The sequence below is a fragment of the Indicator indicator genome, chromosome 5 (assembly GCF_027791375.1).
Source record: "Indicator indicator isolate 239-I01 chromosome 5, UM_Iind_1.1, whole genome shotgun sequence".
NCBI lineage: Eukaryota > Metazoa > Chordata > Aves > Piciformes > Indicatoridae > Indicator > Indicator indicator.
This window is the reverse complement of record NC_072014.1, coordinates 11,822,804-11,845,533: the sequence shown is the minus strand read 5'-3', so window position 1 is coordinate 11,845,533 and position 22,730 is coordinate 11,822,804. Positions and strand designations below refer to the sequence as shown.

Below are 22,730 nucleotides of genomic sequence, written 5' to 3'. Positions count from 1 at the left end.
TTTCACTAAGAAATGCATTGCAAGCAGTTTTTTTTAGAATCTCCACAAAAGCCTCTTATTCTGGCCAAAGATTTTTGACACTCTGGATATTTCCCACTCCAAGGCCGTTCTGTTGGTGTATCTGTGGCAGAGAACAACTGCCCTGATGAGCAAGCCAGCCTCTTATAAAACCCACCAGGCTTCACTAGAAGCTCTTCTGTCCAAAAGACACCTCCCCAGGCATTTCACAAACAGCTGGGTTACTGTAACTGGGAGGATGCACACATACAGCAATACCTTTGGTTGCTGTTACACAGATTGCAATATGCAGATAGATCTTCCTAGATTTCAATGGGACCTGTTCACTTCTCAGTGTCTGGCTACATAATCAGGCTGGAGGAATGTAAACACCTCTAAGAAACTCTAAGTTTTCACCTTGTAAAATATAGGAGATACTCTCCAGTAACAAGCAAAGTATTTTCTCAGTGTGGCCTTGTTCCACCCCTTAGTGGACAGTGAAATATCTGCTGATATACACACAAACAAAAATAAGGCTCAGGTTCAAGAAGTCAGAGCCCCAGAAAAGGAACAAACATGGCCTGCTCTTAGGAGCAATAAAACAATAGCCACCTGGGGAGATTTTACAGATTTGGCTAAATGAAGCCATGACTGAACCGATTTAGTCCTGATGGCAGCCCCACCTCAGTGGGAAGATTGGACTAGAGACTTAGAGAAGCCCTTTCCAGCAGCATTTCTGTGGGCTCCTATTCCACCTGCAGGGCTATTGCACTTTATCTGTCACTAATCAGGTTTATGGTGGTGACAGCAGATTTCTGTGCAGCAATGCAGTTACAGGCTCATTGTTCTCTGTATCAAGAAAGAGAAGAAGCCTCAGAAGCAACACCATGTTGTATCTCCCTCCAACTTTAGGAACCCAAGTCCTGCATGACAGGTAAGCTTGACTTTTTAAGTTGTGTATGCTACCATTTGATTTCTGCTTTATCATCAGCTAGCTATGCTGGGTTTTATTTGCATGTTTCTCTGAATAATCTGCAGGATAACTAGTCATTGAGGACATGTTAGCATTATCACTCAGGAAATGAAGTCCTAAAACAACCAGAACATCCCTCTACTCTTCCCTTCACCCCTTGCCCTCACTAAATAAGAAACCACTGGTCACTTCAGCCCACGACATGCAGGGCTCAGTTCTGAATTATTGACAGTCCTTGCAATAGGAAAAACTGGAAGTCATACAAAGAAAGAAGAATAACTGAGCTAGATCTAAATTGCTAATGAGCAACTGTATGCTTGTTGTCTCAGAATAAGAATGTATGTGATTTTGCAGTTCAGATTTTAAGAATTCAATCTGCTTTTTACCTGCAGTTTATTCTCATGCCCCTAAGTACTCCTGCCAGTTCAAAGGGTGGCTTTTCTCAACCTGAATACTACCAGAATTCATGCAGAAAACCTCTCTTATCCTACACTGCCCTTCCTGTTTCTGGGTTCTTTTCTTGTTGAGCCCTGCCATTAGAGCTATGTAGCTTTTCTTCCCAATTAATGGAATTTTCTACCCCAAAAAAACCCACCCCACTACACCCACCTCTGGAGGCAACCTGTTCAGACAAGACACAGTTTCTGCTGGGAGCAGATGGTGTAGCAAAATTTCCAAGCAGTAAAACCACATTTTGACATTAAAAGGAAGCACTTAATGTTGAGTATCTAGTTTTCTAAATAAAGCTTTCTTGCCACTTCCGTTTGAGATGTCATTTCTCTTCTTCAGAACTCAAGTTGGATTTCTGGGCAGCATTTCAGGCAAACTGAATGAATTACTTGGCCTTGCATTTTGTTCAACAAAACCAGCAGGGTTGTCAGTTTTGCTTCACACAAAATAGAAGCATCACTGTGCAATCATTGATACACACCAGACTTGGAGACTGCTAAAACAAGTCATGTTCCAAGAAAGGAAACTATTTCCTGGTCTCTGACCCATCCTATTAAATTTCTAAAGGACTTCAAGAGAACACTTACCTACTGCTCTTGTTTCATACTCATTAGCAAGTTCCTCAGACTCACCAGCAGCATTTATATCATTCTTTACCTTTGCCATGCTCTTCAGGAGCTTACTGGCCCCAAGGGCTGCCAATGTACAACCTCTGGTCTGTGGAGAGAGAGTTAAGTCATGCAAAGACTTCTGCAAAGGGAATGTAATATATTCTTTAAAAATCATGTCCCTTTCTGCAGCATCTGCTCAGTTCTCCAGCATGACTGGCAAATGAAGATCCACTTCCACAAAATAAATGGTAACCATCAGTGTACTGGTTTGATAACACCTTTATGATCTGTTTGAAAAGGTCTTATATTTAATAGTTATATATGTGGCATATACAGCTTTGTCTCTCGGGCTGAAGACTCACAAAAGAGGGTCTGTGGTGTCATGAGTTCCTATCCCCCTGCCATGGGCAGGGACATCTTCCGTTAGATCAGGTTGCCCAGAGCCACATCCAGCCTGGCCTTAAAAACATACAGGGGTAGGGCTTCCACCACCTCCCTGGGCAACTTCTTCCAGTGTCTCACCATCCTTATGGTGAAGAACTCCCTGACATCTAATCTAAATCTACCCTCCTCTAGCTTGGATCCATTCCCCCTAGTCCTATCACTACCCAACACCATAAATAGTCCCTTCCCCAGCTTTCTTGTAGGCCCTATTCAGATATTGGAAGGCCACAATAAAGTCTTCTCAGAGACTTCTCTTCTCCAAAGTGAAGAACTGCAGCTCTCTCAAGCTGTCCTTATAGAAGAGGTGCTTCAGCCCTCTGATGATCCTCCTGTCCTGTCTCCAGCACCTCCAGCTCCTTCTTGTAATAGGGGCTCCAGAACTGGATGCAGTACTCCAGGTGGGGTCTCAAGAGCAGTGTATAAGGGGAGATTCACCTCTCTCAACCTGCTAGCCACACTTCTCTTGATGCAGCCCAGGATACATTTGGCTTTCTGGGCTGCAAGTGTACACAATCTGGGCCCAAGCATCCATTTAGCATCAACATAAGCCCAAGCATCCATCAGCTGTGCTTACATTAACCTCACATTTATGGCCTGCAAATTCTGTATTTGGTGCAATCATCACTAAATGTACTGTCTAACCAAAGTTAGAAACAGATTTCAATCAAATACCTGGGATCAGAACACATCCATAGCTTGGAATGGGTGGGAACTCAGCACCCAACTTGAACACAGAGGAGAGCATACAACCATAGGATAAAGCTAGCTTGGGCTGCTGACTGACATGTGACATCAGGAAACAAAAGGATTTCCCATACTCAAACACAAAATGGGTAACATTAAACCTCTTCCAGAGTCATCTAGCAATTCTCATGTGGGTGTGTGTTTAAAGTTAGGCTCAATGCCTTCAAAGGCCTATAAATTGCAGACAAGGAACACCACTGTGTTGTTTGCAATGACGAATAAAGAAGAATTCAACTTACTTGCTCCCAAATTACTTTAGATAACTCTTTCTTGTTCTGAAGAACTGACCAAATGAACAGAGCTTGTAAGGGGTGTCTTGTGATAGGACACTCATCCTGAAATAAAAAGCAGCAACTCTTCAGACCTAAGTTCACTGAACTGTTTTCAACTAGAACAAATCCTAGCCTGCCAAGCCCCTGTTCTTTTACAACCAGTCCATTGATCCTCTCCTGGCTATTTGGTATTTGGCACATGCTAATATAAGTTAGGCCTTGTATTATCCTATGTGGTGTGGAAGAAGCAGTCTCCCCTTTTCTCCTAAAGTTGTCATTAGAAGTCGTTTGGGTCAAAGTCACTTTCTGCTTTAACCCATGCAGTTTAAACAGACTCACTCACAGCTTGACTTTGTGTTCAGTGACCACAGATTAAGTTCTTCTCAAAAGAACACTAGCTTTATGCCAATTTCTATAGCACTATCTTCTTTGCATTAGTCCTATTCACAGCTGACAATGGCAAAACCATCACAAAATGACTCCTGAGCAACGTAACTTCAGAGAATAACAAGCTTTGGTGGAAACTCACAGCCAATCAGTATTTTGCAAACCAAGCTTCCCCTGAACACCATGCACTGCATTGCATCTCTGAAGTCAACAACTGATTTGAAAAGTTTCCTCTCTGTTCCAGTTTTGAAACTCACTTTGGATCTGATGTTTGGATCCACTGTGCTCTGAGAGTCTGGTTTTACCAGAATGAATTCCAGGAAGTGCTTAACATCCTTGCCAGAAGCAAGGTTTAATATACAAGAGTCTACCAAAATAAGAGTCCAAATCCTTATGCACCTCTGTACCAGACTCTGAGTTTATATTGCTATACACTCCAAACATAACTAGAGCATTTATTGCTTTGATAAGAAATATTTCAACTCACACCCAAATAAACTCCCATATTTTTTGATGGTTATTGTTTTTCTTTCAGAGGACACATAGTGGGATCAAACTACTCATCACTTACTGGAAGATGTATCTTCATCTCATCCTTGCTATTTTTGTCATCCCTTTTGAGACCTCTTCGGAAGTCTTCAACCATCTTCCACACAAATGTGAGAAGTGCATCGTTATAGGAGTTCTTTGCAATCTGCAGATTCTTGAACACCAGGCTGCTGAAGTTGTTTGTGTACAGCTCTCTAAGGACCTCTGTGGTAAGGAACTTCCTCAGATTCAAGCCACTTTCCACGAAGAGACGGACAAATTTGGGCCTATCTTTCACTAGGGCTGTGAACATGACATCCTGTAGGTCAGCAGACTAGGAAGAAACAGAAAAGTGAATATTAGGGCACACACGACATGTAAACCTTACCTAAGACTTGATGTATGTGTCTAACTGCCACATGTTCCTTCATGGTACCACATTTTCACCAGAATCAGGCTTTGCTCTGTGTGCAATTGTCCTTGTTGGTTAGCGTAGAGCACTTCTAGATTGGGCAGATAACCTTTGCAATCAGTGATGTCAGTACAAGGAGGAGTAGACAATCTTACATATCATCAGAGAGGTTGGGGTGCTGAGATAGTGGCTGCTGTTACAAGATGTCTCTTCCCACTTCTCCCCTGTCCCATATCACTGCACTCAGAAGTGGTCTGTACCTCCCAGTTTTGGTCACTGGTGAAGATCTCATCACTGGCCAGGTCTAACTGGTTCCACTCCAGCAGCAGCTTCAGCTGCCCATTCCAGTTATCTCTGTCATGTTCATTGGTGCTGAAAGCTGCAGAGAAGGAACAATCCTCTAGGTAAAAGACCAGACACAGAAGAGCTTCTTGACATACCTATTCACCTCTGCTTTTCACACTCCACCTGACAAGACCCCTATCAAGTGATTTCCCCAAGCTCATGCACATGTTCCTGACTGGGTTTTAGTGGATGCTAGAGGCTCAGATACATATTTACGGTTCAGCATAGGTCACAAATGAGCTGCTAGGAGCACCCCATCAACCAAAATGAGCACAACATTTTCTCCAGGCTCTTCAGTGTCCTGCATTATCTACACAAAATAAATTGCAGAGGATTCTCAATGCAGCCCTAGACAAGAAGTGTCATGAGCAGCTGCAACATTTATAGGCTTTCTCCAAGCACAAACAGGAAAATTAGGTCAGACCAGCAGCATTTACTGAGTACCAGTTCTGCTCTGGTGGAGTAGTAGAGTCCGTGTCTGAATTACTCATGGTAGCAAGTCATTGAGATTTGAAAGAGTTCAGAGTTAGGAAGCAGCCCTACACATTAAACATTAATTAGCTGAGTACTTCTCTCCCTGCTGAATGCCAAACTTCTTCAATAATCCAGATATACGCCAAAATATACTCGAGGTTATGTTCCAATAACTCACAGAAAAGATCCTTTGCTTGGTTTCCTGTCTCCCTGTTGTGCTGCATACTTGTTACTCTTAGAAATGCTAACCCACCACCCCCCAAAGCTCTACTAAATGCCTTTGATCTCACCCACATTAAGAGATCCCACAACACTCCTGTAGCCTGTTCACACCACTTGGAGCAAAGATAAAATCCCATTGTGACAGAGGCTTAACTCTACCGAGATGGCACTGCTCGAAAGCAGGATGTTCAAGAAAACACATAGACATCTTTCTACCTACTTCAAAAAAAAAAAAAAAATCACCAGAAAAACAATTGCTTGCCTTTGTACAGAGCAAAGGAAATGGCATTGCTCACAATTTCATCTCCAGTTTCTTCTGTTTTGATAACTGTCAGTAAATGAGGGCTCTCAAGGACTTCTTTGATCTAAAAAAAGGAGAAGTTCAATTTCAAAGCAATCTTAGGCTGTTTAGTAGCTGATCTCTTAGAGTATCTTTAAAAGAAATTTCCCATCCTATTGTAGCAAAGCTGCTTCTCACCAGTCTCATTTCTACATGCAGTTAAAATTTAATCAAGTCTAGATAGAAGTAATGAGTTCTAAAGTCAGCGAAGTACAGGATTAATTATCCTATGAACATACAGCAAATACACGTGATTCCCCTATGCAGACCATCATAACCAAGAAGATGTAATCTCAGTAATTAGAAACTACTCAAAGAAAACCCAGATTGTGACAGCACAAGTTTCAAAAACTGTCTAGCAGTTGAATAGAGAACAGCTTCTACCTTCTTGTGCTTTGTCAAAAATAGAGATCATTTCCCATGTAACCAAGATTTGTGCTGTTACTTTCATTCAAGCACATCGAAGACAATCTCAGCCATTCTTGACTGCAGAAGGAGGTACATTCCAAGGCTACTCAGCAGAAGCTGTGAGGAGTGACCCAAAATTTGCCTTCAGAAGTTCCATGCTCTCCAGTGCAGAGCTCTTTCTGGAAATCAGAGGCTTGTGATCTGCTCAGAGGCAGGTTTGGATGCCACAGTCTCCATGCTCAAAGTGCAAGTTAATGGACTGTTAACTGAACTAAGACTTATGAAAAAATCACAGAACACTAAGACTTTTCTGGAGCTCCATTTTTTTTCCTGTGTACACAGAGATGTTAGGTTATGGTTGGACTCAATGACCTTATGGTCTTCTCCAACCAGGCGATTCTTCGATTCTATTCAGAAGAGCAGAAGTATATCTAATACCAGATCCACCTGAAGGTCAGGTAACCAGACAGCTACAACCACTTTCCAGTACTGGCTCAAGTAACCCAAGATGCTCTCTTTACTTCTCCAGTTGGCCCAGTTTCCAGAAAACAGTCTTGTAACAAACAGTTACCTATGGGATCACAACAGTGACTACATTCTGAAGGCTCTACCCCTGGTCAAAGAGGCAAAAAATCACAAGCAGAATTTGCTGATGTAGGTACAGTGTTGCACCCTCAACTGTGTCCTGTGTACGCAGGACTAGTAAGTCAATGCAATAGCAGAATCCCAGTGGAAATGATGTAGGGATGCTGCTGTTGTGAAACATTGATCAAGCCTCTAGTCCTAAACTTTCCACTCCTAGTCAAAGAGAAATGTGTCCTGCACAATAATTTAAGGGATGAAGGAAGACAGACAAGAACTTTCAGAATGAATGAGAGAATCCTGAAGTAGAATCACTGCAATCTAAAAGTCCATGGGGTAGCAGCAATAGCTCTTTGTCTCTGAGTAAATTCAGCAGGATTTAATACTGTGAGGCCGTATTCAGCAAAAGTCCCAATTCTGCACCTTCGCTAAGCATGCAAAGGAACTGCAACATCGACACCAGCAGCCAGTGCTCCAAAGGAACTCCAAGCATCCAAGAAGCAGACAGTTACAATACATCTGGGTCTTGGCTTTCCTGTGCCTTTCCAAAAGATTGCAATCACCCACTCCTTTTGTTCCAATCTATATAAATTATGAAAGTCAGGATTTTTTCTTTTTAAATCTTGATGGATATATAAAGGCAAGGAGCACTGCACATCCTATACACACCACCTGATAGCAACATCCATGATTTGGAAGTTACTAGCTGCTCCTCACCTCCAATTTCCTCTACCCTAATCCCACTTCCAGCCTTGCTAGCTCCCTATGGTAGCACACACTTACCCATTTGATCCAGCTTTCAGTCTCCTCTTCTGAGAGCCTTGAAATAGTACGAGGCAGATATCTGAGCAAGCTCTCCTTGACACATGAAGAAGCAAGAGTACCTTCTGCTTCCACCAAGCTAGCAATGACATCAGCAATTCGGCCAGAGCCTTCCACCACAACACAGGGAATCTTACTCTTGATGGCCACATTGATGGACTAAGGAATCAGAGAGGAAGAGTTGATCACTTGAAGCCTGACTGTGTTATTCAGTATGAAAGTCTAGAGACCAAAGGTTTGATTAGGTGAGAAAAACAGAAGCCTGTAGTCCAGAGCAGTATTTTTATTGCTACCTGCTGATACCTTACCAATGACAACACTTTAAAACAGCATTCATCTAATGACAGAGGGCTGCAAAGAGCCTCACAGAAACTGAGGGACTGAAATCACCATCTGCCAAATTTTCGAGTCGCTTAGCAGATCAGGAAAACTGCCAAATGGAAACAGCATTCAGGACACATTCCAGCACTGCACAGCCACAGTCTTTGGTGGTTTATGGTGTGGCATTGCTCAAGTAACAGCACAGCTGAGAACAAGGAGACACAAGCAGCAGCCTTTTACACAGAGATGAGTTCTGTGGTATCATGAGAACATCAAATTCCAATGTTACTGAACATCTCCAAGTAGATGTTCATGTGATTTCTCACACAACAACATTGTACATAGCTTATCAGTAAGAAAGCTGAAATCAGTAAGAAAACTTAAAATAAAGGTATTGAAATAATGATGGCAAGATCATTAGTTCTCCTGTTGCAAAGGCCACAACAGGCAACCTTTATTTCATTTGCTTCCTGACCATCAAGAAGACAGTCACCAGAATATAAACTGTCTGCCAATAAATTGTACAAAAGGAGCCAATGCAAGTTATCCTTAGGCACTGGGAAGACGGAACATCTGTTAGCTCTCTGAAGAGAGAGTTCTGTGAGAGCAGCAACAGCCAAAAGGCAACTTGAAGCCATCAAACCCATGAATACATTACTGCTGCCAATTGGATAGAGGCTTTTTCTTACCAACTAGATCAAAGTGCTTTTCTTAAGAGGGGTCCAAGTAAAGGGCACATTTTACATCACAGGGAGTTTAAAGCAGAAGCTCTAAACAGTTTTACTTCTCCTGTGCTAAAGCTGATTCCTATCACACACCAATCAGAGAAGCTGAGAAAGAGGAAGTCTTTCCTGACCAACGCTAAGAGCGAAGCTTAGTAAGGGCAGGTGCTGACAGCGTGGAACCGACTGTGTCACTTTGGGCTGATCAGAGACTCAATTTATTCTTGAGAAAATCTTCACCTGTAATTAAGCAGGAAGGTAGACAAGAACACCTGCATGTACTAGTAACATCAATAAGCCAAGAGACCAGCATGGACCCTTAACTGAAGTACCACCCAGTTACTTTTCAGAGGAACCTCTTGCTGGGAATTATGCACTCAATATAAGCAGGCTTTTCTTCATTCTGATAAAATAGCTAATAAATCTGTTTGATTCACCTCACTATTAACAGTTTTGGTCAGGTAATACCACAAGATTACCTCTTCAAAAAAAAAAAAAAGAAATCATGTAATGGTTTCAGTTGGAAGGAACCATTAAAGCAGGGACATCTTTAACTAGACCAGGTTGCTCAGAGCCCTGTCCTACCTAACTGTGAATGTTTTCAAGAACAAGGCTTCTACCACCTCGTTGGGCAACCTGTGCCAGTGTTTCACCACCCTTCATCCTGCTTTAATTTTACTGATTCAAACACTGACGTTATCTTTTCATCACATCCGAATCTCTTGCCAAATCTAGCACCTATCCTCAGCTCTCTCAAGGTCCTTCAGGCCCAGCTACATCAGCTCTTCTTGCTGTCTGAACCACTTTTTTTCCCACTGTTTTTATCCCACACATCCTGATTGCAAATCCCACTCACTCTAAATTCCCCGGTGCCAGGTGCCCCTGCTTCTTTAGTCACACCCTCCTCACTCAGGCCACTCATCTACATTCTTGTAAGGTGGACAAGGAAGTAACAATCCTGGGGTTTAACACTGAGGCATATCGAGAAGGCCCTTCCCTAAGTGTCATCTAAACATCCTGTTTCAAGCACCTTCCCTCTGCATTCTCCAGTCTATACATTCTCTTCCTACCTGTTATCTATTTGATGATGCCTGCTCCCTCACCTTCTAGTCTTAGAAGTGGCAGAATCTCCAGAGCCCTCCTGCCTTGCTCAGCTGCCTAGATTTAAACTAGTTGCAGCCCACAGCTCTCAGGCACAACAATCACAAGTCAGTTCAAGCAAGCTCTGAGCTAGAGCATCTCCAGTACATCCAGCCTTTCCTCTGTATTACAAGAAAGCACTAATCCTCACTGAGCACAGGCAAAACAAGTTTTCCCCAACTACAGTTTAGACACATTTATATAAGAAGGATCAAGAGCTACATGACTGGCAAAGACTCAAAAGTCTTTGCTTCTCAATAAACACAAGAAACAAACATTTTTGTGATGGATGTATAATGGAAGAACCAGGATAACTGAACTAGCCCAGCCAACAGTTTTCCAGTATGTCAGTCAGAGGGATAAATTTTACACAGAAAACATTAACTGAAACAAAATTTCTACCCTTAAATGCAATTGCAAACAAGGTCTTTATGTAGCAAGTGCTAGGCAGGCTTCAGTAAATAATAGGACTGTAGGACAGTCTACTTTGTCAAGCTGCTTGTGGAGTAATCTGTTTTAAATATGACAAATATCCCTACTGGAATCCTGGAAACAGGTAAAAGAGATAAACTTACTTTCAAAGTCTCTTTCCCTCCACCTTGGGCAAAACACACAACTGGAATCTTCCCACCATAATTAGATTCTGTGAAAAATACCAAAAAAAAAAAAAAAAGAAAAGAAAAATATTCAACCCATTAGTGCAGTTTGAACAACTACTTTTCCCTAAGTACAATGAAAGAATTTCCACACAGTTCATGCAAACACTCTGATACTAGTTTACTGTTCATTTTTCCAAATCTATTAACAACTCTTCCTGGTTTTAATGAAAACTCAGTTTTGATTAACATTCTGTACAGTTGGCTTCAGACAACTTTCTCTAACATACTTTTTTCCTCATTAAAATCAGATTTTTGTACTAGCTCCAACGTCCCCAAACATGTGATTTTCCTGTATTTCCCTACTGCTTTGACCACTGAGTGTAGGCACAAGGTTCTTATCACGAGTTGAAAATTCAGAACCTCTGAGACTTCAACATTTCAAATAAATAAGTACATGAATAAATCATTGTGCATCAGCCCCAAAGTGTGCAAGGACTAAGGAGAAAGAAGTCTGCAACCTGATGGCCACACCTACCTGGGATAACCCTCTCCGAAATGTACTTTTCTAACTCAGTTCGGACTTTTGCCTCTACTGCTGGCTGCCCATGGGTGCCATTATCAACCAGTAAGAGATGGGTGTGGTTATTATCCAGGCAATAGAGAGAGTCTCTCTTGAGATCATCCATTATGTAGTGGGCCAAGTAATAACCCTAGAAGCACAAGCACAGTGTTTAACAGAGGTGCAAGGGCAGAGCATGTACAGACCTTCAAGGACAAGCCAATGACAGCTGAACCCCTAGCCTCCAATTAGTCCTCATTACTTAGGAGTCTGACAAAAGATTCTGCTCACTGTCAGTTCTAATAGCAGCAGAAGACAGCATGAGAAACCTCACACATGAGCACAGCATAAATATTTGCAGAGAAAAAATTTATTTCTAGGTTTAAAGCCCAGAGAAGGGCCATAAAAATGATCAGAGGGCTGAAGCACATCTCTTGCAAAGACAGTGGAACATTGGAAGTTATTTGCAATAGTTTACCCCTTCCAGAAACCCTGTTAAGCGGTGCATGCTTCCTTCAGCCACCAGAAACATGAAGTCTGTGGCAAACTTACTTTCAAGTCTTCACAGAATTGTTTAGGTTGGAAGGAACTTCTTGAGATCGTCTAGTTCAGCCCTCAAACCTCCTTAGAGTCCTCAGGAAACTGCTTTTATTTATTTAGCAGGATGACTTTCATACATGTTACATAGTGTCTAGTAGACAAAAAAAGATGAGGAGCTATGCCAGTTTATCTGACACATAGGACAACAGTGTCAATGAGCAAGATCCATAACAGCACCAGCTGGTTTGACGAGTCTTAGCTCACAGGAATCCTCACTATGGACAAGTGTGTAGGGATTTCACAGCAGCTAGAATAATCATGGAAGAGGTTACTCCCTAACAGTCTGCCAGACATGAAAGTGGAGCAGCTAAACAGTCATGCTGAGCCCACAATTGAAGTTCTCCCCACCAGGCCTGGTGTGTGCAATCATCTTGAACACAAGAACACTTTCCTCCTGTTCTGGGGAAGAGCACTTGACAGCTTATTTCACCGCTATGTAAGGTGGAGAAAAGCTGCCCTCAGGTTGAATCGTACAGTAGCTCAGGCTTCACAGGCAGATTTACTTCTATGCAAACATTTCACTGGAAAGCATTTTGCTGAGGTGTGCTTTGCCAGACATACAAGCAGAGCTTGACTGACCACTCAACTTAGTCATCACACAGCTGATAGCATCAGCCTAGCACAGCAGCAGTCAGTCAGGGACAATCTGCACAATTGACAGCCAAGCCTCCTCTTTCCTTCCCCACAAACCCATACATGTTTCTTACATCAGTATCTCCACTGCGAATCAGACTTTCTCGGTTGGAAACCATGCCCCAGGCTGCTATGCCAATAGCCACCATGTTCTCCTCTGAGCTCCGACTGATGGTGTTGTCTCTGACCACTTCCCCAATGAACTTCATCAGCCCATAATGCGTTCCTCCTGTGAAAATCCAGGCTCCTGGGGACAACATCCAATAAACCGGGGGGAATGCTGGAGAACATCCACTCTCCTAATGCATTATCTTTAAGACAGAACAACAAAATCCCCTCCCCAAGACCTCACCTCGGAAGAAGCTTGTGTTCTTCAGTCAAGCACAAAGAGCTAGCTAACCAACTTACCTTGCTTTACTGTGGGCATCCCATGACTCTCTCTCAACCCTGTTACTTCCAAGCTGTTAGGACACATTTGCCCCAAGTGCACCAGCCGAGCAGAAACAACCGAAATCCTGGGCTTCCCTGCCAGCCCTTTGAGGTGCTTACCACTCCAACGGCATCGTGAGCAATACAGACACGCATGGAGGTCATTACCTTTGGACTGGGCAATGTAGACCAGCCTGCTGAATATCTTGCGCATCCGAGGCTTGAGCGCAAAGTTCTTGGCGCCCCCAGTGACAGAGATGACAAGGTTCGGGGGTTTCAGGTGCCAGTGCTGGGTCAGCAGGTCGTAGAGGGTTTCGGAGTCTGTATCGCAGGACAAACGGATGTACTTGGGTGAGAGAAAACGAGAGAACAAGTGCAGCAGGAGATAAATAGCAATTCAGGTCTGTTCCCAGCCAGCTCATTTTCTTCTCTAATGTACAATCAGTCTTATTCCAACAGCCGGCAGACAAAAGATGAAGCGATGATGAAGACTCTGTTCCTTTCTCTGAAGCACCTTCATTCTCGCCCTACAACAAGGCACCCAACTCACCTTTCACTAGAGGAAGGTAAGAGCACTGACCTTGGGATTCAGAGGAACATTGAAAGGATGAACACACCACCAAGGCAGTTTATGGTAGCAGTGCTATTTACAGCTTAGATTATGGATCAGTAGTAGCATTGTTGTAAGGAAACTAAAAATAACTACATTTAGTATAGCCTGTGCTAGAGAGTTGTATCAGTCATGGTTGCAAGTGCCACCAAGTGATTTGGCTACTAAAGCCCTAATGAACTAGAAATTCTAGGCTTCATGGGCATGGTGTCCCTATCATAACATAGCCATAACAGCATCTTATATAACACAATCTTATCAAATATGTAGTAAAGCTTAAATGTTGTATGAGTATGTCAAAAAACATATCAGATGGATGATCAGGCCTCAGGTGCAACTACTATGTCTCCATTTCAGTAAAAGGCTCTCTGGCTTTTTCTTGCTGTGCTATTCAAGAGCCTTTTTGCAATTTCATCACTGTTAGCAGTTTAGTGTGATGGACTTTCTGGCAGAGAGTCATGGCTATACAACCCACACCAGGGACAGAAAGGAGTAACTTGGGCCTGAATCACAGGCAACTCTGTATAGATTGCCCAGTATTTGCAGACCAGCAAAATCAAGTCTAACAAGCTCCAACAGCTATGCAGGAGGGCTAAGGTTCTCCCACAGCTTCTGCCCTAAAGCATCATCTACATGAAGGCTTGGGTGGTTTTCAGACAGGGTCCTGCATAGCAGAGGGGAAGTCTGCCAGCAAAATTAACTGTAAAACCTGTTAGCTCTATAGTTAGAAGGCATTTCTCCTAAACCCTATGGATACAGAGCACCCTGTACGTGAATGACTACTTTTGTTCCATTAAGTTTTCTACTTCAATGAGCTGTTTTCATCTGCACAAATGGTTTTCACCTGTGTAAAGCAAGTACCAAGTAAAAGACACCGAAGCTGAATTACCCATACAGCACATTCCGTGCTCGTACATCATTGCTGTGCATAACTCGAAACATTTAAGTCACAGCAAAGCTTCATTCATTGAAAATGAGGGGAAATTGCCACCTCGAGTCCTTGGCAAGGCTTTACTCAAGCGAGTGAAACCCCCAGTGCAGCCTTTTTTTCTTCTCCGAGGTACAACGGCGCCATCTCCTGGTACAGCCAATTTGTGCACCACAACCATGATCGGTACAACTCTCTTAACACAGGCGATACCAAAGCATTTCAGCAGTTGAACTCAGAAAGCTATTCACACAAACATTTTTCGGATTGATGGCAACCAGAACATAAAATACAGCAACTGCAATGTTTTTGGATGTTACAAGATCTGAGCCACACTGCAGGGAAGGGAAAAGAAAAAAAAAAGCAAGCAGTATAGAGATTTTATTGGTCTGCTCTTCACCAGACTTTTTACAACTCATCTGTCCTTTAAAGTACGATGCAGGGTATAAAACTTCCCATCTTTCACTGATAATAGCCAGCAATTTTTAGGTTACCTTGGGCCTGAAGTTTTCCCCATTGTGCATGAGATCAAGAGAAAATATTTTGCAGTGTTTAAGATCAGCAGGTGCCTTGAGGTATATGAAACAAGGATGCACAATGGAGATGTAAATCCAGCCAGTGTGCTGATGGGATAGATTAGGAGACTTAAAAGCAGTAATTCAACAAAGTAACCTCTGAACCATGCACAGTGGACTTGAGAGTCCTCAAAAAACAGCTATGGGCACAAAAATTTATTTCCAAAGTGGGAAGGGGGACACAAGCTAAGGAAAAAACATTTAAGCTCTAGAACCCAGAAATGTTGAAATACAGTGAACCATTTCTTCTTTCAGTAAAGGTATGCAAGAGCTTACAACAAAGTACTACGAAGCTTCAAGAAATAATGAAGTACTTGGATCTGTTTAAACACTATTCAAAACCTTCAGTCTTATTTCTGACCACAATGCCTTGTTTCTGCTACTTTGCATAAAACCAAGTTAATTTATACAGCATACTCTGATTTTCCTCATTTGTTTTGATGGTCTCAAGCAAGCTGCACTGGTGGTAAATATCTGTCATTTAGAAGAGGCAGATGAGCTCAGCCATATCCGACTCCTCACATAGTATCAGTATAAATCATCAGAAGCAGCAGCACCAGGTATTTTCTTATTTCCACTCCTCCACTGTCCCCACACCAAGGAAAAACACAGTTAAGAGGAAAACATACAAAATAATCCCTCTGAAGTTGCATTAATCGCTTACATCCCCAGTGAATTTACCATCATTGTAGAATCTCCTCCTTGGGAAACAATATTTGATTAGTTATGGGCCTGAACAAGCTGATCTCTGTGGATATGCTTTGAGTAAGGGTTTTGGCTAGAGAACTCTGGAGAGCCCTTCCAAATGACGTTATTCTTTGGGGCACAGGCCACAAAAGCTTCATCCCAACATCCCACAACAACATCCCCAGCCAAAAGCCTAAGATACAACTGCATGGAAAGGAGCAGTATATATCCACAGACTGCAACGGTCTGCACACAGAGCAGCTAGTGAGGAAGGTAGTGTAGGTCAGCAAGCTTTGTAGCCAGATGCTGGATGACAGGTTAAAGACGTTACAAAGCATGAATGATGATTTTATGGAGTTGCAAGCAGGAACATCTAGCTTCTGCACTGAAAAGTACATATCCATAGAAAGGTCTTTCATCCCTCAAGATATGAAATCCCTGTGGTTATGATGTCAGAGATCCTGCTGCACCTTCAAAGGTGTTCCTGTCTCAAAAGTTGCACTGGACCCGATCCTCACATCATTTTCTTTCCAAAGAAGAAGTTAGTCCACACTGGAAAGATGCAATGTTTCAAAACCAGACTTGTCTTGGCATTAAAGTCAGACAGTCAGGAACAAGGGATCTCTACCAGGACCTTGATTATTCAAGCACTTATCAGGTTGAGCTCACCATTAAAGGCAGATAAAAGGGTACTAAAGCTGCTCCTCAGCACCGTAACATTTCTATACAAACAGGGACCACAAAATGGCTGCTAACTGCACACTGATATAGGAAGGGCACAGAGTCCTCAAGAGACATCATGGACCTCTTTTAAAAGTATTTCCTCCTTGTACAAGTCTTCAAAATTGTGTTACAGGCTTGTTATAATGAAAAAAGAAAAATTATAATTGAGCATCACCCTCATTCACCCATTCTTCTGCCACACCTGGAAACAGATAATGTCTTTTCATTCCCACCATCAACCCATGAAACAAATAACACAGAATAAAATAATTTTTTCTTACCTATTTTCAGAACCAGTTTATCTCCTTTGTAGGCTAACAAATTCTATTCTCATCAAAATAAAAACAACTTCAGTTTCACCTTCCCTGATTTTCATGGGCTTCAGGTTCAGGACTCTGAATATAGCGCGCTCAACAGGAGCCTGATGTATACGCTTCACACAGTCACTTACCTTTCCTCTTTTCCCCAGGTTTTCAAACTGAATGTCCCCAAAGGCATCAGTAGGAAGTTCCTTAGTGTGCTCCTTGTAGTTCCATTTCTCATTGGTATTAACCTGAGTGCCCTCTATGTGTTGATTCTCAGGGTTTCCACATTTACATAAATTACCCCTGAAAGAAGAATGAATAGATATGAAACCACTCAGTTGTCATCCTGAGCAGAGGACAGGAAGCTCTGACACAGTTATTAACAAGAAAAATAAAATGTTCACAGCTGATGCCACCTTCCAAACTTCTGCTCAATCAGGACATTCCCGAGAAGCATTACTCTGCAACAAACTTGGAGCTTGTAGAACACAGTGTCTGCTGTAGCAATCACTTCAAGTCTTGAAGCAGGGTTGTACCAACACAACCAGCAGCAGATGGAGCTATGGAACAGATGGATATGAGTGCACTTATATTTACTACTGGATAAATGAGCCACCTCTCAGCTGAGCCCAGCACCTCCTCATGTTAAGCACTCCTTCCTGTTAGAATGGGTCCAGAGGAAGGCTATGAAAATGATCAGGGGACTAGAACCCCTCTGCTATGTGCACAGGCTGAGAGTTGTGTGGTTCAGCCCACAGAAAAGAAGAGAAAATTTATTATGGCTTTTCAGCACTTAAAGTGGCCAATAAAAAAGTTTGGGATGGTTTGTTGGTTGGTTTGAGTGGGTGTTTTTGTTTTTGTTTTTGTTTTTTGTTTGTTTTGTTTTTTGGCAGGTCCTGTGGCAACAGGACAAGGGGTGATGGTTTTAAACTAAGAGAGGGGAGATTCAGACTGGATGTAAGGAAGACCTTTTTTACCATGCGTGTGGTGAAACACTGGCACAGGCTGAGCAGAGAGGTGGTAGATGCCTCATACCTGGAAATATTCCAGGTCAGACCACATGGGGCTCTGAGAAAGCTGAAGATGTCCCTGCTTACTGTAAGGGGGTTGGATTACATGACCTTTAAAGGTCCTTTCCAACCCAAAGAAATCTCTGAGTCTATGTTTCCTTCTGTTTGTCTGGCACTGAGCAATGGAGTAGCACACACCGCAGGAGCCAAGCTGTGCTGAGAGATGAGCTGACACTGCTGGATGGACCTTTTATGTGTAAATTCTTCCATTACTACAAATCAAGCTAGATCACCAGCACCTAGAGTTGAAACCCTACAGCTGTGCACAGAAATGAAGAAAAATTAACCAGAATGTGGCATCAGGCACTACCAGACATGACCTTATCAACTGCTAACTTTGTGTGTGCAAGTGGTTTCTTTGCTTTTTCGTGCTTTTAACCAGACATGAAAAGATCACTAAGATGATTGCTAAGTGTAATCATTTCCCATGCAAACTCAGGGCCTGAGAGATGCCTAATTGCACCCAAGACATTCGGTGAATGGATCTCCGATCTCTGAAATTTTGCCGACTAAAGACAGGAAATAGATTCTATGAATCCATGAATGTCAGATTTTGCAGGCAGTTGACTGTGTTCCAGCACGTTTTCCCCACCACCACCATGCACAGGCACTAACAGTGCACCCCTCACCAACAGTGGCACTGCATGAAGAGAAGGAAGAATCCGCACCTGAGTTATGTAGGGCTAGTCAGGAAAGCTGGGAGAACTTTCCCTAGGAAAAGCTGCAGCACAATCTACAGATTTTTCTGCATAGCCTATATTCCTGCTTCCTCAAATGGCATGGAGAAGGGACCATAATCTATGAACAAGAGGACTGACTGACAACTGCTCTCAGCCAAGAGCGGTAAGCAATGTCAACAGCAGTAAGTGGGAGCAAACATGGCCCCTGTGCTCTAAGTTACCAAGTAACATGAGGTAAATAGTTACCCGGTGTACATTTTGATAGCAGCACAAAAAAGGAGATGGGGAGACTAAGCAAGAGGAACAATGCTATTGCTAAATGTGCAATGTAACAACATAGGGAGAGGAGGACATATTGGAAAAGAAAAATAAAAATGCATTGACCCAAAAGGATTAAGATGAGAACATTAATTTGTGTGTTTACATGGACCTTTATAGCCTGCAGACTGAAAACATGAAATTGAGTAATGCCCTCCTGTGAAGATTGTTCTAAAGGTAAGTCACAGCTTACCTTTCAGAAAGAAAGAAAATTTATATGGTTTGTTCTATTCTACTGTAGTAGAGTAACTTCAAAGTAAACCCACCTTACCTTAAAAACATGCAGAAGAGCCCAGCAAGTATTGAGTATGACTTGCAATCCTTTCCCAGTGGGCTTCTAGGAAGCAAGCTGATAAGAACCAGCTCTCCCATCCTTTGCTGGGCTTTTGCCAGGCATCCCATTTTAGATGGCAGAAGAGGACCCTAAGTAAGACTTTCTGAAATGAGACTAATTTCCCTCCCTTCCTGTTTCTCTCTCCAAAGTATTTTTCCTCTCAGCTTCAGAGGAGAACTGGGTTACTTTGAGAGCCCTCAGAGCTCTATATTAGAACTTTTGCAGCTGTATTAGTTTGATCACTTTTCTACTGAGATTATAAAAATTAAAAAACACCACCCAAAGCAATGTTATGGTCCTCAAACTTGCATTGCATAGGTACTTCTGCCTGAAAATATAGCAGGCATATTATCTTATCATAAGAGACCATCAGTGTGAGCAAAATCCAGTGACTGCCTGTCTCTGCTGTAAAGGCTTGGGCATGGAATTTGTGATTTGGGTCTGAAAGGAAAATTTGAAGTATGCAAACCTCTGATACATATATACATTTTTATACACCAACCCCAGTGCTGGTTCTACATCCCTAAAAGCACCTATATATTGCCACAACTTCATTTCAAACAGGGAATTTGATACTGAAGACCTTTAACAGAGCTGCTGGAAGCATGCTGACAGCATGAAGGTCAAGCCCCTTAGTTTTACATCAAATTGCTTGATGCAATCTATCACTCGAAGTGATAGATTTCCAGTTTTAACACAAATTCCAGAGAGTATAAAGCAGTAGTCTCCAAAGTGGGGTACATTTTTTAATTTTAAAAATATTAGAAATAGCGTTTATTTCATCTTTGTCCCTTTTGGTTTTTAATTTCTGGTTTTGTGCACACCTTATAATGTACATATTATTAACAGTAGTAGATATATATAGTTGATAAAGAAACATACATTGAGAGGTAGGTTCAAAAAATTTTTACTGATGGAATGTGCAATCAAGACAGTTTGGAGTGCACTGGCTTAGAGCTGGGAAAAGCCCTCTGGGTGCCTGTCAAACCATAACACTTCCGACTTATTTGACCACAAGTGCAGAATACCCCAGGCATGTGCAAACAAGCCAAATCAACAGTGACAATGAAAGGAGTTGTACAAGACCAACTGAGGTGAGATTGCACTGCAAGACTCAGACTCTTGGCAAAAAAAAAAACATGCAAAGTTTGTTCCCCACCCAACCCCAGCCACATGGGTCAGCAGGCAAAAATACCCTCAGCTACCAGCCTCCCACACCTGTAAAACGAGAGGAAAAAAAAGTCTGCTTACATTGACTTGGTGTCTTTTGTAAAAAAGACACATTCTCTCTTCTTAAAGTTTTCTTGGATGAAGCTGACCAAGTCCTTGAAAATAATTTTAAGAGAAGTTTACTTTTGATAACTCATTAACCAGAAGAAACAATAACAGCATAGTCAGTTTAAGGAGAAAGAAAATTGGTGCAAATTCTTAAGTCTCCTTTCTCAAAGCGGATGGTGGGAGGCAGCTAGAAAGCACTGATGGACATTGACAGGACAGAAAAGATTACTTAAAACCACAAATAGGATTCATATCTCTCTCTTTTTATATATACTAAGGAGATGAAAGGTATGTCTTCCCCCTCAGGGAAAAAAAAAATTAAAAAGCCCTTGAATGTCAACATAGATTCGATACCCTAAGAGTTGCTGGAAAGTGTTTTGATTCCAGCTTTTAATCTGAAAGATCCATACAGAAAACACCTTACTTGAATTTAGTGGCACAATACACAATACAGGTAGCTGTAGCCTATAAAGTATTTCCATATTTCTAATAAATTACAGCTTTAACAATATTTTTCAAGCAGTAAAGGACTTAGATACTGCATTAAAGACTACAACAAATGTTTCTTCCCAAGCGAAAAACAAACAAAAACAACCAGAACCAAAAACTTCTCAGGTAGAGACCACTTGAATTCAACAGAACAAAAGACCCCAGCAAGAGACCTACACACCTTAAAGTCGTACTTTGTGTGAACTCAGTGGAATGCAAAGTCTCCCCAGCTTGTTTAACCATTAACTCTTGTATTAACCCTGAAACTCCACAAGCAGGGGAATCTTTCAAACTTGTGATATGCAAATTCATTCCTAATCTGCCTCTGTAAGTGAGGAAAACAAAAAAATGCCTCACCTGCTGATAAAAGCTTTGGAGGTTTGGGAGTTTTGTTTGGGTTTTAAGCACCACTTGGATTTGCAAACCAAGATTTAGCTTGAGATGAAAAGGGTAAACGTATAGCTATAGTTCAGCATTTTGATAGGACACTTGTAGTTAAACAGCAGTTAGAGGAAGCTATTCCAAGTAGAAAAGAATTAAAAAGTATAATATCCAAATGAAAGTGGAAGAGAACATTATTAGCCAGTGAAAGCCACAATAATGTAAGACCAAAAAAAAGTAATAGGGGGGAAAACACTTGCTAAAAACCTAAGAGCTTGTTATTAGGCCTCTTGTAGCCTAATTAGAGTAAGCAATTCCAAGGAGAAAAGCATTAAAAAGTATAATATCTAAAAGAAAGTGGAAGAGAACATTATTAGCCAGTGAAAGTCACAATAATGCAAGACCAAAAAATAGTAATAGAGGGGGAAAACACTTGATAAAAACCTAAGAGCTCATTATTAGGCCTCTTGTAGCCCATCAGAAGCAAGAAATCTGCCAGACAACCTCTGTGATCAGCAAATCTTTAAAAGGAAAGTTTAACATAATTCTGTTACAAGGAGGTTTTCAAGGCCAAGCTGGATGGGGCTCTAAGCAACCTGATCTAGTGTGTGGTGTCCCTGCCCATGGCAGGGGTTGGAACTGAACGATCTTTGAGGTCCCAACCCTGACAATTCTGTGATATGTCTTCTACCTTTGTCATCAAGTTCCCTGTAGATGTTGGAGGTTCAAAATATGTAAAAATGGAAGTGACTGGGAAAAGACAATAATGAGTTACAGGGATTAAAAAGGAATGCAACACATCTTTACACTTGCACCATGTCAACAAAGCACCACTACTCCTTGAAGGATCCCAGGCTAGGAAAACCTTGCCATAAAGGTTGAGTGACAAATCATCCTGCTCCTGACATGATCCAATTCATAACCAGTGTGGCCCAATCCCAAGACAACACTCAAGTTTATTAAGTTTGTAGCAGATACTCACAGCATCACTGCAGGACACATCTATGCTTCGAGACATGCTTGAATAGAGGAGTCTGGAATTCTCAAAATTGCCATTTCTTCGGTGCCTCATGGTGCCCATGGAAACCTGAAAGAGCATGGCAGAGGAGATGAGGGAGCAATGGTCATTTTCTTCACTAGATAAAAAAAAAACAGTAAGATGATTTAGAAAAGCAAGGGACAGATTATTCAAATCCAGCATGAAGAATTAGCAAGTGTATTCATTCCTAAAACGTTAAGCTAACATTCAAAGAAAACATTTTCTTTTATTTCATACCACAACTACTTTCCCCAAATTCTTCAGCATCACTGTTAGGACTTTCCAAAGTTCTTCTCCTC

General features: G+C 41.9%; 1 protein-coding gene across 3 annotated transcripts in view; it reads right to left on the bottom strand.

Moving 5' to 3' along the window:
• TRPM8 (transient receptor potential cation channel subfamily M member 8) overlaps nucleotides 1-22,491 on the bottom strand; it is a 38,660-nt gene extending 16,169 nt beyond the window's left edge. The window contains exons 1-13 of one of the 3 annotated variants that reach the window (XM_054380842.1): nucleotides 22,375-22,491; nucleotides 20,496-20,569; nucleotides 16,989-17,145; nucleotides 13,183-13,360; nucleotides 12,660-12,832; nucleotides 11,329-11,503; nucleotides 10,770-10,837; nucleotides 7,973-8,170; nucleotides 6,122-6,224; nucleotides 5,079-5,197; nucleotides 4,450-4,740; nucleotides 3,459-3,554; nucleotides 2,008-2,170 (exon numbers count right to left, since the gene is read on the bottom strand). In XM_054380842.1, coding sequence (XP_054236817.1) covers nucleotides 2,008-2,170; nucleotides 3,459-3,554; nucleotides 4,450-4,740; nucleotides 5,079-5,197; nucleotides 6,122-6,224; nucleotides 7,973-8,170; nucleotides 10,770-10,837; nucleotides 11,329-11,503; nucleotides 12,660-12,832; nucleotides 13,183-13,360; nucleotides 16,989-17,145; nucleotides 20,496-20,569; nucleotides 22,375-22,491 — 1,912 coding nt within the window. The remainder of the gene's footprint in view (nucleotides 1-2,007; nucleotides 2,171-3,458; nucleotides 3,555-4,449; nucleotides 4,741-5,078; nucleotides 5,198-6,121; nucleotides 6,225-7,972; nucleotides 8,171-10,769; nucleotides 10,838-11,328; nucleotides 11,504-12,659; nucleotides 12,833-13,182; nucleotides 13,361-16,988; nucleotides 17,146-20,495; nucleotides 20,570-22,374) is intronic. The other 2 variants (XM_054380844.1, XM_054380845.1) reach the window with 2 other exon arrangements.
• Between the last annotated feature and the right edge of the window lie 239 nt (nucleotides 22,492-22,730).